The sequence below is a fragment of the Azolla caroliniana genome, unplaced genomic scaffold, assembly GCF_043228905.1.
Source record: "Azolla caroliniana isolate FFs.n. ecotype wild unplaced genomic scaffold, voAzoCaro1.0.p SCAF_6, whole genome shotgun sequence".
Classification (NCBI taxonomy): Eukaryota; Viridiplantae; Streptophyta; class Polypodiopsida; order Salviniales; family Salviniaceae; genus Azolla; species Azolla caroliniana.
The window spans coordinates 3,517,691-3,536,622 of record NW_028230441.1 but is presented as its reverse complement, the minus strand read 5'-3'; the positions used below and the strand labels follow the sequence as shown (position 1 = coordinate 3,536,622).

At 38.3% G+C, this 18,932-nt stretch overlaps 3 protein-coding genes across 3 annotated transcripts; all 3 read right to left on the bottom strand.

The window, feature by feature from the left end:
* Nucleotides 1-3,970: 3,970 nt before the first annotated feature.
* On the bottom strand, nt 3,971-6,029 carry NAP57 (NAP57 homolog). Its single transcript, XM_087321150.1, has one exon. It carries the CDS (start codon nt 5,954-5,956, stop codon nt 4,112-4,114), a length of 1,845 nt encoding a protein of 614 aa, XP_087177276.1. The 5' UTR covers nt 5,957-6,029; the 3' UTR covers nt 3,971-4,111.
* A 1,174-nt stretch (nt 6,030-7,203) lies between these two features.
* LOC147862636 (uncharacterized) lies at nt 7,204-11,696 on the bottom strand. Its single transcript, XM_087321478.1, has 7 exons — nt 11,503-11,696; nt 10,788-11,121; nt 9,475-9,693; nt 8,926-9,162; nt 8,518-8,729; nt 7,876-8,130; nt 7,204-7,556 (listed from the first exon to the last, which is right to left on the bottom strand). Exons 2-7 carry the CDS (start codon nt 11,119-11,121, stop codon nt 7,305-7,307), a joined length of 1,509 nt encoding a protein of 502 aa, XP_087177604.1. The 5' UTR covers nt 11,503-11,696; the 3' UTR covers nt 7,204-7,304.
* Nucleotides 11,697-14,542: 2,846 nt separating this feature from the next.
* LOC147862635 (putative NADH dehydrogenase [ubiquinone] 1 alpha subcomplex subunit 5, mitochondrial) lies at nt 14,543-18,586 on the bottom strand. Its single transcript, XM_087321736.1, has 2 exons — nt 18,188-18,586; nt 14,543-15,017 (listed from the first exon to the last, which is right to left on the bottom strand). The coding sequence occupies exons 1-2, from the start codon at nt 18,498-18,500 to the stop codon at nt 14,860-14,862; spliced, it is 471 nt and encodes a 156-aa protein (XP_087177862.1). The 5' UTR covers nt 18,501-18,586; the 3' UTR covers nt 14,543-14,859.
* Between the last annotated feature and the right edge of the window lie 346 nt (nt 18,587-18,932).

The following is an 18,932-nucleotide window of genomic DNA, read 5'->3' as shown; positions in this document are numbered from 1 at the left end:
GCATTTCGCAATAAAGTGACCCCATTCACCACATCCAAAACAATGACCTGCAAATGTCTCCCACTTCAATTTAAAACAATCTATTTTCATACCAGGTGTGTTCATAAGCACCCATCCTGGCCTCTTACGACTTGAATCCTATAACACACAAAATTTGCACTTATTTGTAGCATTTGCATGTTGAGATACCAACACTCTAGTAACAATAACACTCTAGTAACAATGGCCATAAAAAAGCATGCTTACAATCCATTGTTACCCAAATATGGCATTCTTGTTTTAACAAAGCATGATAGTCCACTACGAGGGACCATTGCATTACATGCATCAATCATTTATCAAAAAACACAGGAACTTTAGCCAACAATGCACTTCGATGTTCAGGTGAACGAAATACTACATCATAAAACCCTTGTGGTCATGCATATATATTTTCAACACAATTGGGTGACTCGATTGTGTTCAACCATTGTTTAATCCAATTAATGTATGGGAGTTTCCCAGTAAAAAATAATATAACCACAGGATCATAGAATACATCAAAAGATTGCAACATTGCCTTAACATCAACTTCCACTTCATGCACATTTTCATCAATGCATTCTTTCGCTCCATTTTCATTTTCTTCCGCAATATCAGACAACAAGGTATTGGAAATTCCCCATAAATTATCTTAATTACAATGATCCTTGTCAACCTCATCTACATGTATTACTTTGGCATATGTCAGTTTTTTCTCGTTAATTTCCTCAATACCCTTAAACCTCTTAGAGCTTCCAATGTCTTCCCTTTCACGATTACATTCAACCATCACATTATTCTTTTTTGGATCAATTGTTTCCATATCCATGTCCCCCACAATTTGGGAGGAATTCATGTTTATATCCATTATTCTTTATGTGATTTTGATGCGGGATAAAAACAATTTTCCATGAACAAGAGAGACAACCAGAACTCACCCAATTGAAGAGATCGAAGATGATGAAGACAATAGAAGACCCGCAATGTGTGTTGAGTATGTGGATGCCAACAACACAAGATTCCTTATTTCTATCACTACTTTGTGGTACTTTTCTCATATGATGTTGATAGTATGCAACATTTACTTGGGGTATTAGAAGAAATTTGCCATAGTAGTGGACTATCAGTGAATGTGGAGAAAACAAAAATGATGGTAGTGCAAACCATCCAACCTCATCATTACCCTATGCTCACATATAAAGGTGAACATATACAATTTGTTCAAAGCTTTAAATATCTTGGTATTGATGTACCCGCCACAAATAAATGGAGTGCATGCTTTGATTCTAGACTCCAAGTTGGTTGGAAATCATATTACCTTTTGGAGAACCAATGCAACCAAAGTGATACTTGTGGATGGGAAGTAAAACTAATGTTGTTCAATGCCATGGTAACTCAAGTATTGCTTTATGGAGTAGAAGTATGGGGTGGCACCATCTCTCTTAATGCATGGAACGAGATTGAGAAAATTCAGAAGGTGTTTTTAAGGAGGCAATTAGGAGTTAAATGCACCACCTCTTACCAGGTTATGCTCTTGGAAACGGGTTTTCGACCCATAGAACTATTGGCACTCCAAAGAGTATATAAATACATCACAAAAGTCAAGAATATGCCGAATCATTGATTACCACATCTTGCTTGGAATGTTGGATGTAAGCTACAAAAGAATCATAAAAGTAAGATTCTCTCATCTGGTTGGGTTGTTGACATAAGGAAATGGTTTAGAAGATGGGGTGTGGATGATCTTTTAGAGCTTTCGGGCAATGCTATGCAGTATGTAATGATTGAGGAAAGGTTGGTGGAATCATTAAGGATGAAGTGGGAGGATGTTAAGAGGACAAAGCTAGAATACTACATTGCAAATGTCAACCCTGAATGTTGGTCTCAATATAAAGCAAGAATGTCTATTGATCGTATCTAGCCTTATCTCATTACCAATATGAGTAGTAATGCTCGTAGAGCCCTTACATCACTTCGCACTCGATCTCACAAGTTAGGTATTGAAGTTGCATCATGGTATCAAAATGTAACGAATTTGAAGACATGTAAAGTATGCAATGAAGGCATGGTAGAGGATGAATGTCACTTGCTCTTCACATGCTCGACATATAGTGCAATTCATTCAAGATATGTTGACATACTAAGAGGGAGTGATAACTTAAGTGCCATACTTAAGACACCACCTAGAAGGTTGAGCTCATATGTGTATGCTTTACTAACACATAGAGACTTTGTGCTTCAACATATGAATACCCCTTCTTAGGAAGGAGACATATATCAAGAACACATATATACTCTGGTTCCATAGGTCAAAATTGGCCTCTTTATGGACGATAACAATTCTAATTCTAATTCTAGTTCTCTTTGAAGACAATAAAAATGACAATTGGCAATTTTTGGACAACATGACTCTTTGAATTTTCCTTCTTTTTCTTCAATTTGTGGTAAACCTATATTGGATATGTCCTCACCATCAAAATCTAAGAAAAGTACTTGAGTAATTTAGTCAATTGAATGTGTATATAGTCACTGAGATCCAATAGAAGTGTGTGAACGCATGAAGAAACAGTTTAGAAGACGGGATTTGTGACACTTATTTTTTGATGTTTCAGTTTTAATGCATCAGGATTTTTTGAAATGCAACAAATCAAGATTTTCTGAAATGCAAGTTATCAATGTTTGGGGGAGTTGTAGAGGCTTGAACATGTTATATTTCATATGTTGCACCAAATAACAAAACTACTTTATTGTCTAAATGTGCAAACCAAACAAATGCATTCCCATTTCTACCATCCACACCATTGCTTCCAGAGAACTTAATATACATTCTCTTTGGTATGGGACTAAGCATTGGGGCATAAGGTAGAGATTCATTGGTTATGCATATTTTGCATCGAACACTAATGTTTTTTTGTCATAGTACCTCATCATACAATGTTGACGTGATGAATCTTATTCCTATACCTATATGTTCAACTTGGTGACTTTTTCCTCTCATTTTGACAAGTTGTGCTTCTTATTATGGAAAATTTCTCCTTTCTCACAACGATATATAATATTTTCATCGTTACAAGTTGATGTGCACTTCACGTGTTCAATGAAGGGGACAAGTTATCAATATTACTCCTATGATATTGAGCATGTATTGTATCATGTACTCTAAGAATTTCAACACATGATGTAACTTTTGATGTGATAGGTAGTTGGTTTTCATAGCAATGATCTTCGTAGGATAAAGACAATTGGAAAACCCTTGGTGGATAAGAATAGGTTTGTTGATCATCTTATTCGAGGTGGCCAGGATCAAGGGAGGTGATTGCCCCAACAAAAATCAATAATTAAGGACGAGACACTTGCTTGATTCAGCCCATAACTATTTGCTTAGTTTTCAATACACATACTCTGTTGAGTAAAGCTCATAAATTCGACAATATCATGTGAGGTGAGGTAGTACAAAATTTTCTGAAACCCTCACTACTCAAGTCAGTGCATAGCCATGACATCAACGATGGTAAAACTGAATCCAATCATCCGTGGTGTCAGGATTTCTTTCATTAACCTATTCGAGAGATCGAATTGGTACAGACAAATCCTCGAAAGGACTACCAACCCAACATGAATTGTACTGACCATGAAGAGAACTATTAAATCACGCAACTATTATTCTTACAAATATAAGCTCATCAAGACAACTCATATAAATGGCAGTTTATACGCCCCATTCAGATGAGACCAATCAATCAATTCTTCAGATCATTTCATTATCATCCAAAATTAGAGGAGAAGTTTGATTTGCCCAACACATACTACAATGATTGATCCTCACAGGAAAAATTAGTGCAGGCTAAATCAAGTCAGCTTACATGAAAAGTACATGTGCAAGGTGTTAGACACTCATCATAGTTTCTCTATTTTGCACATCATCGAAATACACTAAGAACTACAACACTTCAAAACTCATTTGAACCATGAATATTATAAAAAAACTCTTGCAACTAATCATTAACACGAGAGCTCAAACACCAAGTGTAAGAAGTTCATGCCAAATGGCAATGAGTAATTCTTCTCACTAAAGACACAATTTGACTACCTATTCATCATCGTCTTTCGGTTTCTTCTTCTTCTTCTCACTTGTTCCTTCTTTCTTCTTTTTCTTCTTCTCAATAGTTCCTTCTTCATTCCCCTCCTTTTGCTCCCCACTATCAGCATCTTTCTGTTTCTTCTTCTTCTTCTTCTTCTCGGCAGAACTTGGCTCTTCATCTGAGGAATCGACTTCATCCTTGTTCTTCTTCTTCTTCTTCTTTTTCTTATCACTTTTCTCTGAGTCATCTTCACCGGTCTCCTTTTCCTCAACATCCTCACTACCTTCAATTTGCTCCTTTTTCTTTTTCTTCTTCTTCTTCTCACTTCCTTCAACATCAACACTATCTTGCTTAACCTTCTTTTTACTAGGAACCACATCAGGACTGATCAACATAGGGCTCCGAACTTCTTGCTTCCGTTTCTTATCGTTACCTGCATCATCTCCCTCTCCCTTATCTTTCTTCTTCTTCTTCTTCTTCTTGCTTTCTGAAGGAGTGATCTCCATATCTGCAGCAGCCTCTATTTTATCTGATACCCTCATCCCAATGGGGGTGAATGGTGTAGCAGCGAGCTTCGCAATTTCCGCATCCTCACCAGCAGCCATTGGTTCCATCTCAATCACATTCCTTAGCCATTCTTTCGGTGTCTTTTCATTCGGTTTCCCATGCTTATCAAGCAAACCCTCAGAAATAAGCTTCTTTTTCATTGAAGCACGAGGTCCAAGACCCCATTTCCTAGGGTAAGTGTCTCTTTCCATAACCACTCTCTTCACCTTTGCGACGACACCATGGTCACAAGTGGCCATCACAGCCGTAGTCATTTGAGCAATACCAAGAGCAATTGCTTCTCCTTTAGTAGTCATCAAAACAACCTCTTCCCCTACTTCTACCGCATTCTCATATCTTAAAAGCCCCGGAATCATAAGCTTTGCACCATAACAAATGGCATTCACAGCTGAATCTTTAACCACAAGCCTTTTGTAGCTTGTTAGAAGAACCTCAAGAGGCATTATAACACGTCGGAGGTAAGTCTCATCTTTATGATTATCATAAACCCACTGAGCATCAAGAACATCATGCATGGAAACCAGGTTCTCTTTCTCTCCTAAGATACCTGATCGAACACGCCTTAGCTCTTGCATGTGACCCCCAACTCCAAGAAGCAAACCAAGATGGACACAAAGTGTCCGTATGTAAGTACCAGCTTCACACGAGACCCAAAACACAACAAGGTGTCGATTGACATCATATTCAAGGAGCTTGCTCTCATAGATAGTTCTAATTCTAAGCTGCCGCTTCACAGCTGAGATGAGTGGAGGTCTTTGGAACAGGGCACCAGTGAGGGTCTCAATTGCACGTGCTACTTTGGTTACATCTTCTACCTTAGAATGCAATCTGGCCACACAAACATACTCTTTCCCAGCACCTTGTTGCGCCTTCACGAGTCTGGTCGCTCTGTCCACACAAACTATGAGTGATCCAGTGACCTTCGGGTCTAATGTACCACTATGACCAGTCTTATCTACCCTTAGTATCCTCTTGATCCAGGCTACCACTTCGTGAGAGGAAGGATTAGCAGGTTTATCAAGGTTTATGACACCATACCTTACATAGTCGAATAGAGGCCTCTTCAGAGGCGAATGCCCTGTTGGTAGGGGTGTGTAGTGACCTGTCCTGACATTCAATTTGTCGTAATTCTTCAGAAGAAGAGGCCATTTTGATGTATCTAGAGATGGAGTAAATGACTGGGGTTTGATGAGGTAGTCTGTGGAAGCTTGCTCTTCTCCTAGAAGACCTTTTACTTCTCCAGTGCCGTTCTGGGATTTCTTCTTTGTCTTCTCCACAGAAGCCATGGCTGCTGCTTCTGCTTCAAAATTTTGCTTTGAGAAGCTTTCCCTGCTCTGTTTCGAGAGAAAAGGGCTTTTGTAAGGGTTTTTGAGGAACTCAACATTTTAGGGTTTTCAATACTCTTGTTAATTTTTCAGGCCCAATGTTAAATAGTAATTATAGAAATGGCCCCTCACTAAACCAGGCCTACCTACAGCTCTCTGTAACCGCTCGTCACGACACACATCAATCATTACCTTTTCATTGCCGAGTGATAACTAGTTATGCCAGAGTTTTGGGAGATATGCGGGCTTCCATTCTTGATGAGTGAAATCCCGAGCGATTATCTGTCTTGTTACCCCTCCTTGCAAGGGTCACTGATAACTACAACAATTGTACTTAACTTTGTCATGGGAGATTTCCTTGATGTAGTATGTAATCATGTTTAGCCATGGTACCTAAGATGTTTGTACGTTCCCCGTGAGGCTTATATTGAAATGAAGGGGCACATGGTCCCGAATGGAATTGTTTAAACATAGCTACTAAGATAAAATTTAACATACCAACCTACTTGTACATTCCTTCTTCTTATGAGTGGCAAATCTCAATGGATGGATGTAAAGTTTGATCTCACGTATCACTTTGGCCATTTGAAGACTTAAGTACAATGTTACATTACTCTCAGTGGCTTATACACTATGAGTAATATGATTCATCGTCTCCATGCGAACAACATGCAAGACTTAATGTCACTCTTGGAAAGAATAGTGCAAGTTTAGCCGGTCCGTTTGCAGAGTGGTTTATTTTAGGGATCTTGTATGCAAACCTTTGTGCTACACAAATAAAATATGATCCCCATCCCAAAAAGGTTTGCTTTTGTCCAATGTCATGTTTGTATGCTTACATTTACATATAATTAAGAAAGATTCCATCATCAAGTACCCTAAGAAGACAAACAGCTAAGCAAGATTCTACCATCAAGAGTATGTGACCAAACATCATTCATAAAAATAATTTAATACCATTCCATGTCCGATTCATTAATCTTGGACACCACTAATGTGCAGAACTACAGACCCAAGACATCAACATCGTGAAGATACACAAACCACTTCTTTCCAAGAGTGTGATAGACAATGTGACATAATACCCCTCAAAGATTTTTACACGATTGTCTGTTTGATTTTCATAAATAACACACCTGTTTTCTCATGGTGAAACAACACTTTTCAGAGATAGTCCTAACAAAAAGAGACAGACAGGGGAACAACACTGACACCAATTCATTTGTGTATTTGTTGACAAATCACCTTGCATCAAGTAAAGTTCACTTTGCATAGAGTTACAGTGCAAAAAAGAAAGGTATAGCTAGATTCATTTGTGTATGTGTTGTTCATAAGTTTGAAAAAATCTGTCTAGATCAATGGATACAGAAGGTTCGGTGACAGCGACTCTCACACCCTTGGGTTCCTTGAACAAGGTTAAGAATATATTCCGGTGACATTTGTCACAAAACCAAAAATATGTGAAATGGCCCTCGCCTTCCAACTTATGGAGGACTGCTTGCGGCACCATTCGGGCAGCAAATTCATTGATTGTGTAAGGCACAATCTGATCTTCCATGCCCTATCAAGGAAATCATAAAAAAACCATAAATCATATACACAGACAAAGAAACTGTGGTGTAACATTCAACATCTCAGTTACGAATTTTATAAAGCAAAAGGTGTAATTGGTCATCATTGCCATAACTACAAGGAGCTCAACACCCGTTCAAGATTCTTCAGAATGACTTTGTCCAGGAATTCAACGACACCTTAGTCATTATGCTTAGTCCTTTAGAACATTATTATTATGTTGTGTTCATCATTGGTATGGATAACCCTGTTCTTCACACTCAGTTAAGATTATATAAGAAAAAGGGCAAGGGAGAGAATGATCGTACTTGCCAAATGTGAATAGGCTCACTGAAACCTTCCCATACTTCTTCTTCTTGCTTCCAAAGACGTCGCATACGGTGAAATATACCAGATGGTGGCACTCTCTTTCTCACACGAAACTCAGAGAGATCGAACCCCCAGGGATGGACTTGGATAGAAAGTTCATGTGCAATGGTAGCAGCATCACCTTGCCGAATAGATTGTTCTATGTCCGTCGTCACCGCCTTCATAAAGAAATTCTGTTGCATGAATATTTGATCCTGCAAAACATGTGTCAGTCAGTTGCATCATACAAAATCATCTTGTGTCTAAGTATTAAATCATTGAAATCTAAGCACTAGAAAAGAACCAGAGTGTAAATATTAAATCATTGAAATCCAAGCAGTAGAAAAGAACCAGAATATTTATTTTTCATGTAAATATTGTAAATTACGTAACCTTGTAAAAAGTAGAATTATGTAATGAAGGATCCAATTTTTATAAAATGTTGGAATATGTAATCATTTGGTCTTTACATTGATACAGAAGAATATGAAGAAAGCATGTGAAGCGGCAAGTAAAGGCATTATGGCCTTGCATCATGCATGTATGCATAAAATTCAATATGCCCATGCATGCATGTATGGTGAAGCTGAAATTTATTCAACCTTTCCAGTGATGACAAGGTAATCATTGAAGAGTTTCTCAATATTGCCAACAAGCATCTTTTTGCAAACAAATGGTAGAAGTGACGGCAGCCATCGAGCAACCCTGTATAGTAACTTCCGTCGAAAATTCATTGGTGCCCATATCTGACTGATCTCTTGCTCAGTCATATTTGGGGAATAGAGATTCCCTCCAGGTGCAAACATGCCTACACCTATTGAGGTAACAAATAAATAAATCCATAAGCATCAATATGCATATGATATTTGAACTTTAACCGGAGATTTTATATCATAATAGAAATCAAACGTCTCTTGTGCTCTTCTTCTCTTCATCAAATTTATTCAAGTCAAGCAATATATAAAAATTTATATATCATCTCCATGAAGTGAGGACTTTAGAAGATCCACCTTCCAATCGATGGGGAATATACTTCATTGCAGCCCAAGCATATATGCCCCCTGTTGAATATCCAATGAGCCAAAACTTCCCAACCCCAAGAGTATCAGCAATGAAAGCCAGATCTTCAGCAAATGTGCGTAAACTTTGCCGACGATAAATATCACTCTCACCAAAACCTGGTCGATCATATGTAATCAGCCGAACACCAAACTCTTCCAAAAGACTATTCTTTATTCCAGGTATGCCTGTTAAAAGGAAATCCATCTGCTTCATTGAATATTGAAAACCATGTCTCCCTCTTTGAGTGAACATAGTTGCAAAGTATGCAGACTGAGCATAGTATGTGATGCATTTATCCCCCATGCACAACTAAAAGGGTGTGTATTATGCATGGACCCCCTGTTTAAGTAAGTATAACAACATATTGCCGCAAAGTATGTGTGCCTAGGCATTGTGTGCTATCATTATGCATGTATCCACCATACATGAATGGTCATTTCCATACATGTGCTAGATGCATGTAAGCCAAGACCAAGAAATGACAGAATTATTCAGACCTGCAAGCCGAGAGGATGGAAATCCATGAATGACAAAAACTGTATATTGCGCAATTTCTTGAACCACCCCTTGTTCTCGGTAGACCACAAGCCTTCCATCTGGCAGTCTCAAATGTGGAAAATTAGTAGAAGGCACATCCACAGGCCTCTTAACTCCTTTGTTAGAACTCAAACTCACTTGTTTGATATCTCCAACTTGTTTAGAACCAATTCTAAACGCTGCCAAACATATACAGTGACAAAAATAAGCTTGATCTCTACATTCAACCATAGTATGTACATATAAACTTTATTTTTCAACCCTTGGGTTGTGGAAAGTAAGCTTTTAAGATCATTTTGAAGGAGCAAACTTTTGTTATGAACATCATCTTAAACTAAGAATATGAAAGATTTTGACAATGGAAGAAATTCCAACACTCAAAACTTCAAGCCCACAACCCTGAAGCAAAGCAAAAGCATTACCACTACATGTAATGTAATGTTTAAGTGTTTACATATTAAACATGAGTTTTAATCAGTAATTTGTGAGATTGAATTCATTCACATTGGAAAAAAGTGACATAAAATAAATCCTCTCATGTGGAAATCAAATGTACACAAATCAAACCCACAACCAAAGACAATGCATTGGCCAGGGAATCTAGGACACGATGAACATATTTTGCTAATAACATCCAAAATGAAGTGGTGTGCCCTACAGCAGCTAAAAGAACCCCCATTAGATATTGCTTTCCAGAAAGATAAATGCACAGAGAAACACTGAACCAATTTCTGCATGGAGTATTAGACAGAAGTACTAACATTAGATCCAAGACACATGCATGTGTCACCAGAAGTACCATCAGTAAACTCTTACTCGTGTAAGTTTTGGTCAGCTAGCAAAGCAGACAGTATGTGCATAGGCAAACAGAAGATATGAACCTTGGAGTGCATAGAAAAAGAAAATATATGCCTGCACGCTTGGTAACCCAACATATGCTTTTTGAAATTCCAAAGACAGAATAGCCATATGCTGCGTTATCCCTCTGGTATCCTCAACTGCTTCATAGAAATGAATTTTATTTCTAAAATACAACAATCTTGACCAAAACCCATGATAAGATTAGGCAAGTGCAATCACATCAAACTAACTGGATAGAAGTGTTACAAGGTGTCGTTAGTGTAAATTAAAAAGGTTTGGTGATCAGCAAATGGACCCACAAGGGATTCCTTTACAATGGAGCACATTTTCGAACCTTAAGAGATGTCAATATTTCTTTCTTTCTCTCTCTCTCGCTCTCGCTCTAGACACAAGAAGGAGTTTAAAACAAAACCTGCTAGCATGGCGAAGACTACGAAAACAAAGATTCCAAAGACCCAAAGGGGGTTCTTTTCTTCTGGCAAATGATCAATGAGAATGGGCTCCACTTTATCCCAAACCCAAGATGATACTTCGACACTCCAGTTCCATGCCTTCTCAAGCGTATCTTGTTCTACCAAGGATTCATTTTCCGCAATCACGTTTGTGAAGTCCTCAGCATTATCACCGTGGATTGAGTGGTCCCACACATCACCATCACGTTGATCAGACCATTGGTCATTTGTGCCCTGAGAAGATATGGGAAATCTCGACTCTTTTACTTCTTCATAAGATCCATCTCTGTCCATCTGAAAAAGGTAGTGTGGTGTTCACTTGTTGCAATGAGAGCTACACAATATACTACTGGCTTATGTATGTATATGTTTGTATACAGAATGTTGATAGGTCATCGTGAATATACCCAAGTATCTGTAGAGGCGCACAAGAGAAAAATGCGAAAACCAAAACAAATGGAGAAAGAAATAAGTCTATATATCTTTAGAAAGAAACAAAACAGGGGAAATGAATATATAAGGAAAATGGCGTGAGCATTTGCATTTGAAAAAGAAAATGCACAAGAGAAAGGCGTTTCCTTTTCAGCTCCATTTTCGTAAATTGCTGGATTTACATAGCGAACGGGAGGGAAAAACCATAGAAAGAGGAAGATTAAAACGAGAGCACAAACTGACCTGATCAGAGCAGAAGAGGAGAGGGATGGAGACACAGAGAAGGGGGGGGGCAGCTCCCGCTCCCTTGAAGATGAATATGGTAGAAATGAAGTGTGTTTGATCTGTGTCTGTCTCTGACTGTCTTTCTCTCTGTTTCTCTGCCTCTGAGGAGTCTCTGTGTGAGTGAGTGAGTGAGTGTCTCTGTTTCTGTGTCTGCACAGAAGCCCCCACTCACACTACATACATACATACATACATACATACATACATAGTATGTATGTATGTATGAACCCCCCCCACTCACATTTGTTTTTTGTTCCTAATAATATACATATGTCTTCTTCTTCCCTTTTCATTTGGTATCAATCTTTTATTGTTTCTTTTTACATACTCTGCATTCTTCCCACCACCCAAAAACAAAAAAAGCTTATGTGCTTTTTTTGAACCCAACACAACACCACAAAAACTTGATGCCCCAAATGCTTGTGTGTGTGTCCGTGTCCGTGTCCGTGTCTGTATCTGTGTCTTTGTGTGTATGTGTGTCTCCAACATCAGTTTCCTTCATAGGATCGCTCTACACTCATATGTCAAGTGCTTCGATAACAATCGTCACTTGACTTCGTCAATGGAAACAGTTATCAAAGGACTCGTAGAAATACCTTTGGAAAAATGCCACGAGATTTCATATCCTTCTTGTCTCTCTCTATCTTATCCATCAGTGTTGCCCAATCTCCCCTTTATTACCTACTCGCTCTCTCCATACAATCTTATCTCGTTCTTTCTGGCTTGCATTTGTTAGAATGTAGGAATTTCAGAGACCCCTTGTTCTTTTAACATTGTGGAGAGGATGTAATGTTTAGAATTTTATGTGTTATCCGGTTCCAAAACAAAAGGTAACCCTCCATCGAGTCCTCGTTTTAACCACTTGCAAGCATCATATGGAGCAATTTGGATTTATCATTTAACTATTGAACCTTTGGATTTGAATATATGGGGTGTGCGCCCTTTGGTTCACACCAATTTGCATCAAGCGGGGGAAACTTAGTATGCTAACTTTTCCACTAGTGAGAATATCACAAGGTAGTCGTGGATGTTTCATGTGGGAGTGTGTTTTGATAGAGAATGTTTTCTCTGAATCTTCAATCATGCAATCTACGAAGAGTTCAAATGTTGGAATGTGGATGTCTCTAGGTAATCAACCAATATGAAGTTAGCGTGAGGACCTTTGTTTTTCTAGTCTTCTATTTTGATCTTTCGTAGATTAGGATATTGCTTCCACATAATGGAGAAAAAATATGAGTTTTCTTGAATCTATGCACACCTAAGTCCCACTTTTTTGTCAAGTTTAAAAACATTTTACTTTCAATTTTGGGTTGCGACATTTCATAAGTGTGATTTTCCTATGCGAATTCCTCACACAAACACCATTTGAAGTTTATGAATGCAGGATGGGTTTTTTTTTTTCCAAAAACGGGATGGTTTTTATACACATAACAAAACATGTTGGATCATTTTTGTAGACATAACAAAGCATTATATGTGTCCAATGAAATCATTTTTCATCTATCTAAACTCTTTTTAAACTTCTAATAATCTTCCCATCCATATGGCCTATTTCCATCTCTACCTAGCTCCTTATCTCACTAACTATTTTCCATCTCCTTAACCCCTTTTCACCACTCTAACTACTAACTAGCCTTGCTGAAAACCCAATACTATTTTAACAATACGTTATCATGTAGCTGAATACTAGATAAGGACATTGTCTGAAGATAAAAAAAATCCTCTTTTGTTACAGGTTGGGGAAATTTTATGGTTTTCATGATGATATTATATTAAACGACACTCTTGCAATTCTATAGATAGTCGTTATTTAGGCATTCGTGCTTTTCATACATAAATGTCAGTAGGTTTGCTATGATGATTTTGCAAATTGTGAATTGTGAATGGATCATCTCAATAACTAGCATACATTTTATGAAAATTTCCTAGAAACGTAATTAAACCATAGCCAACTAGATGTGCATATTTAATCTCAAGTGGAAAATTTGTACCATCGCTTGGATAAATAACTAGGAGAAGGGTTGTGGATTCAATGGATGCATCTAAGTGCCTCGATTGATTACAATGTTCTTTGTGTATGTATGATCCAAAGTGGTAACAATTAGATCGTCGTATGAACGTAAAGTATTTGACAAAAATTAGGGCACAATATAGTCAGAAGCACCACTAGGATTGTATGCATAACCCACAATTTCATGGTATGTATATTTTAAATCATATTGATATTATTAGAATGGTAACTTCTAACTTAGATGTCCATGGACATACTATTACAATATCAATTGCTCAAAAGCCCAAAGATAAGACATTTTCATAAATCCACATGATAGTGTGCCATGTAGTTTGCTATTATAAGACAAATGTAGCATTTACTCAAATACCAATCTAATATTACAAAAAGCTAATGTTTTTGCACATATCACAACATATTCATCAATCAACATTAGAGTATTGTGAATCATCCAATTTTTTCTACCCTTCACATCCAACTAAGCACCAACAATTCACTTAACCTCTTTAAAATTGACCTCTTTTGATGTATTGATGACCACAAACATCAATACAATTGAACTTTTTAAGGGATAGTTGGTTTTGATCTTACTCCTCTTACAAACCCCTTTTTCACATCCAGCCAATTACAAAGTTTGTTCCTCCCCAGTTTCATTAACTAGGGAAAGACCACTCCCCAACATCATGATTACAACAATCCTTCCAAGACTCGTGCTTGTTTTTTTCTCAAAAAAAGTTCAGTCTTTCCCATTTACATTCTTCTTGATCAAACAAGATCAAAAACTGCCCATGAATCCATCTTAAAATGTTTGCACTGCACTTGTAGCCACTCTATTATCTATGTATGTAATTTGTCCAAATCTTTATTATCATACTTTGGAAAACAAGTGTCCACTTAAGAAACCTGCAATTGTGCATCTTGTTCAGATGCTTTGACCCTCATTCACACGAAGTAAACTCTAAAACAATGTGAGATCTCACAAGCCACTTTAAGGTAAACGAGAAGAAGCTGCCTTATTCTAGAAAGTGAATCCACCATGACCAAAGGTTGTTACAGACCAGTCAAAAATATTCGTCAAATTACATCATAGTTTCAGAACGGCATGTTAATGAGTTGATATTACGAGAGCTCTACAAAAGCCTCAGAAGAAAACAGCTTCGAAAATAAAGTAGCGGGTATCAAAAAAATACCCAATATTTTGAGCAAGAAGATTGCTAAACTGTTTTAATCGCCTCGAAGTTCCCGAATGGACAAGAGAAATCTTGAAGACATTATTATCCTATGATTACGAATCATACAGGCATTCAAGCTTTTGGTTTCTCAGCCTCAGCTTCAACTTGTGGAGGCACGTATGGTTCTGCTGTGAAAAGAAGAGGATGCCGGGGTACATGTGATGGCACGGGAGCATCATCAATTTCAATCTCAATCTTGTGACCTTCAGGAACTTCCCACGGTTTCCACTCTGCATATACAAAGAATAGCTGCTTTAGAAAATGATCGTTGGTCCCCCTGGTCATACATATTCATATCATCAGATTCATCATGTATCTTTAGCTACAACTACAACTATACCTATAAATATACTTGCCCTTCAATTGATAGACAGATCGATTGACAAGCACAAAATAACCATGATACCAAAAGAGGAAAATAATGAAGACCCAACAAGAAAATTTTGGGTGGTTTTAAATGCACACACATATTGTGAAATGCACATAAGAACAGTCTACTTAGCTTCTTACTTCTTAATCAATTTATAGTTGATACAACGGAACCCATTTGGGTTGGGTTGGGTTGGCTAAAAAGGGTGTGCTAAAAGGGTGGGTCATTTTGGGCACACGCATCCTAAAAAGGGTGAGCTAAAAGGGTGGCACAAAGGAACACATGCACACCACATTTCCCCCTTGCGAGAAACAAGAGATTGAGGGGCATGAGTGACCATGTGTGGTCCTTGCCGGGAACTGGAACGGTCCTTGCTGAGAGTTGGAACACGAACACCAACGGGCGTGAGCAACCATGTTGTCCTCACCGAGAATTGGAACACGAACGAGTGAGTGACCATGTGGCCCTCACCGGGAACTGGAACATGAACAACAACGGGCATGAGCGACCATGTCGGTCCTCACCAGGATCTGGAACACGAACAATAGTTGGAGTGAGCGGCCATGTGCGGTCCTCACCGGAGACTGGAACACAAACGGGAGTGAGCGACCATGCGGCCCTCACTGGGAACAGGAACACGAACGGGAGTGAGCGGCCATGTGCGGCCCTCATCGAGAACTCGAACACGAACGGGCATGAGCGACCATGCGGCCCTCACCAGGAACTAGAACACGAACACGAAAGAAACTAAAAAATAGAGACAATGAAGCGATGTTGATGATGAAGCGGTGGATATCAGGAGGCCTAACTAGTGAACTAAGGCGGTGCTAATAGAAGAGATACTACTACAAGAGACTAACAAGAGTGTCGGTGATGGTGGTGAGGGCGATGCTACCTACGAAGCGGAAGAGGCGGATGCTTGGATGTGGGGGACTGGTACCCCGTCATCTCCACCAATATGTGAAATGCACATAAGAGGTCAAAACCAGTCCACTTAGCTTCTTACTTCTTAATCAATTTATAGTTGATACAACGGAACCCATTTGGGTTCGCTTGGCTAAAAAGGGTGTGCTAAAAGGGTGGGTCATTTTGGGCACACGCATCCTAAAAAGGGTGAGCTAAAAGGGTGGCACAAAGGAACACATGCACACCACAATATCATTACAATATTTAAGGCAAAATACCACAACACACCCAACTTGTTGGGTGTTAAGTAGAATCCCTTAAGTTTCAAAATTCTACCTTAATACCCCTCTGTAGTACAAAAATTAAAAATCACCTGAATCTTTAGTAAACAATCGACGATAGTGTATCGCCCATTTTGCTGCTCCCTATCCCAGTTATCTTGCTTAAATCTCCTCTAATGGCAATTTGGCGTAGCCATTTTGGTCCATTTGCAAAATACTTCCCGCATCCCTAGTCGATCATTGGCCTCAGCTCAAGGGATTTATGGTTGGATGGAAGGTAAGGCTCTAGCCTTCTGCATGTTTTCTATCAATTAATCATTAGGACACAGTGATTCTAACAGGATGGTCTAGTGGTTGAGGCCCTTCTATTGTACAAACAGATCAGGAGTTCATCTCCCTCCACCATACTCAGTTGCCACAAATGGCAATTGTGCTGCATTAAAGGAAAAAAACTATACTAGAATATAAATTTGTCTCTAAGATCCTAATATCCATTTATTTCCCTTTGTTTTTAAAGTTTGCAAATTAATTGCTAAATGTAGACAAGACTCTTTATCGCTTCTCTTTTATCAGTTTGTGCAACTAGTAGAAAGAATTTTGAAATTTGGTCATTCATTTTCCATGATAATGATGAATTCACCCTTTAATATTTTCATCATTGCAAAAACTTAGGTACATTGGTTATATTAATAATCCTCATGCAAAACATGATCACCAAATAAACTATGTAATGAGAGGCAAACATTTGTGAAAATGAAAAATTCCTAGGGGCAACTCTAGTAAGAGAAGGTAAAAATTAATGAGAGCATATACACATAATAACCAGTCCTAACATCATTTTCAACGAGCATACATGTATAAGCCTCCATCTCTATCTCAGCAAGGACAGTTCCCTTTGACTTCAAACAAATGGGTCACTAATATCCTTCTAAATCTCTCAAGGCGAAGGATCAAGCATCAGCTCTCTACACTTGCCAAGATAGATGCATGCACGCAAACAGATACAGCAAACGCATAGGGAGAGAGAAGAAGAGTGGGCCATGCAGACTCAGGACAGGTACAACATAATGAGCATTATTTAGGTTTTAGCTAAAACAAAAAAACTGATTTTATAGCTACAGAATGAGTAATATAATACAAAAGTAGACCACATAGTATTGAAACATGTAAGACATAAATTATAATGAAAATCCATTTTCCAAGATCAGAAAAAATTTAAACTAAAAAAAAAGGTAGACCTTTAAAATTACAGAAAAAAAAAAAAGAAATAGACTACAGATCAAATTAAAGTCAAAATTAGATAATAGATTACATAGACTTGAAATGAGCAAGACATAACGAAAATCAATTATCCAAGCCAAACAGATTTCATTCTAAAATTAAAGTATGGATACTTATGATTACAGAAAAATTAAAACATGTACATCATACATGCAAATTCTTTTGGTAATATAGATACAGATATAAAAGTTCTTCTCATATGTAGATTCATAGAAAAAGGTTCTTATTGTATGCATCTACGACATGTATATCATACATACAAACTGGTTACGCTCATATGCATCTATAGCATGTACACCATACAGACAAGTTCAACTGTTACTGTAGATACAGAAAAACAGGTTCTTTTCATTTGTTTCCAGATCTCGAGGATGTTGGAGTAGAACAGGTGGCATATAATTCAAAAGAGCCATTGGTATAAATACATACACAAAGATTCTTCGAGTATATACTCATAAAATGCTGCTAGTTTCCACACACGCACGAGATACATGTTCCGAAAACTGAAGAATAACAAGAGGAAAATTCAAAAGGAACCACAAGGTATGAATGTTGAACTAACCTTTCATCTTGTCGATGAGCATAAGCTCATCTTTAGCCATAACAATGAGTTCTTCGACCTGGCCACCATTGATCCTCTCTTCGATCTTCTCCCAATCCTTCTCTTCTTCACAGACCTGGAGTCTGAATTTGGTGAACTGCTCGACGGCCTTCCGATACTCGGCGGTGGAGGGAATGGTTTCCACGGCTTTGAGGGTGTCGTTGTAGAGGGAGATCAGAACCTCGCGGGCGTTGGGGACGACATCAAGCCCGACGAGGCCGGTGGTTTCCTTGACCTTGCCGAGCAGGGGCCCTGCGAATCTCCGAAGGAACATGGTTGCAGAGGAGGAGAGAAACAGAGCTCTCTTCTTCTTCTTCTTCTTCTTCTTCTTCTTCTTCCTCTTCCTCTGTGGCAGGAGAGAGACAAAGGAGGGAGGGAGGGGCTCATACACTGTAACAACACTACTAGTAACTCCAAGTGTGAAAACGATGAAGGAAGGAAGGTTCGGTTTCGGTTCGGTTCGGTTCGGTTTCTTGGCCTTGAAACCAAACCAAACCATTTATTTATATTAAATACCAAACCAAACTGTTTAAATTTTATGAAGTCATTTAAACCAAACCGTTTATGAAAAAATTAGAACCAAACCAAATCAGTTTATCATAAATCAAAACCAAACCAAACCTATAAACTTTTAAACCTTTACACCAAACCACATAAGTTGAAACCGCTAAACCATGAAATTCAAAGCCGAACCGAACTGAAACCA

Coding starts and splice junctions, on each gene's coding strand:
- NAP57 (XM_087321150.1), bottom strand. CDS start 5,956: ATGGCTTCTGTGGAGAAGACAAAGAAGAAATCCCAGAACGGCACTGGA.
- LOC147862636 (XM_087321478.1), bottom strand. CDS start 11,121: ATGGACAGAGATGGATCTTATGAAGAAGTAAAAGAGTCGAGATTTCCC. Junction 9,694..10,787: donor AGTCTTCGCCATGCTAGCAG/GTTTTGTTTTAA, acceptor TATGTTTGGCAG/CGTTTAGAATTGGTTCTAAA. Junction 8,730..8,925: donor TATTCCCCATCGATTGGAAG/GTGGATCTTCTA, acceptor TTACCTCAATAG/GTGTAGGCATGTTTGCACCT.
- LOC147862635 (XM_087321736.1), bottom strand. CDS start 18,500: ATGTTCCTTCGGAGATTCGCAGGGCCCCTGCTCGGCAAGGTCAAGGAA. Junction 15,018..18,187: donor GCTCATCGACAAGATGAAAG/GTTAGTTCAACA, acceptor TTGTATATGCAG/AGTGGAAACCGTGGGAAGTT.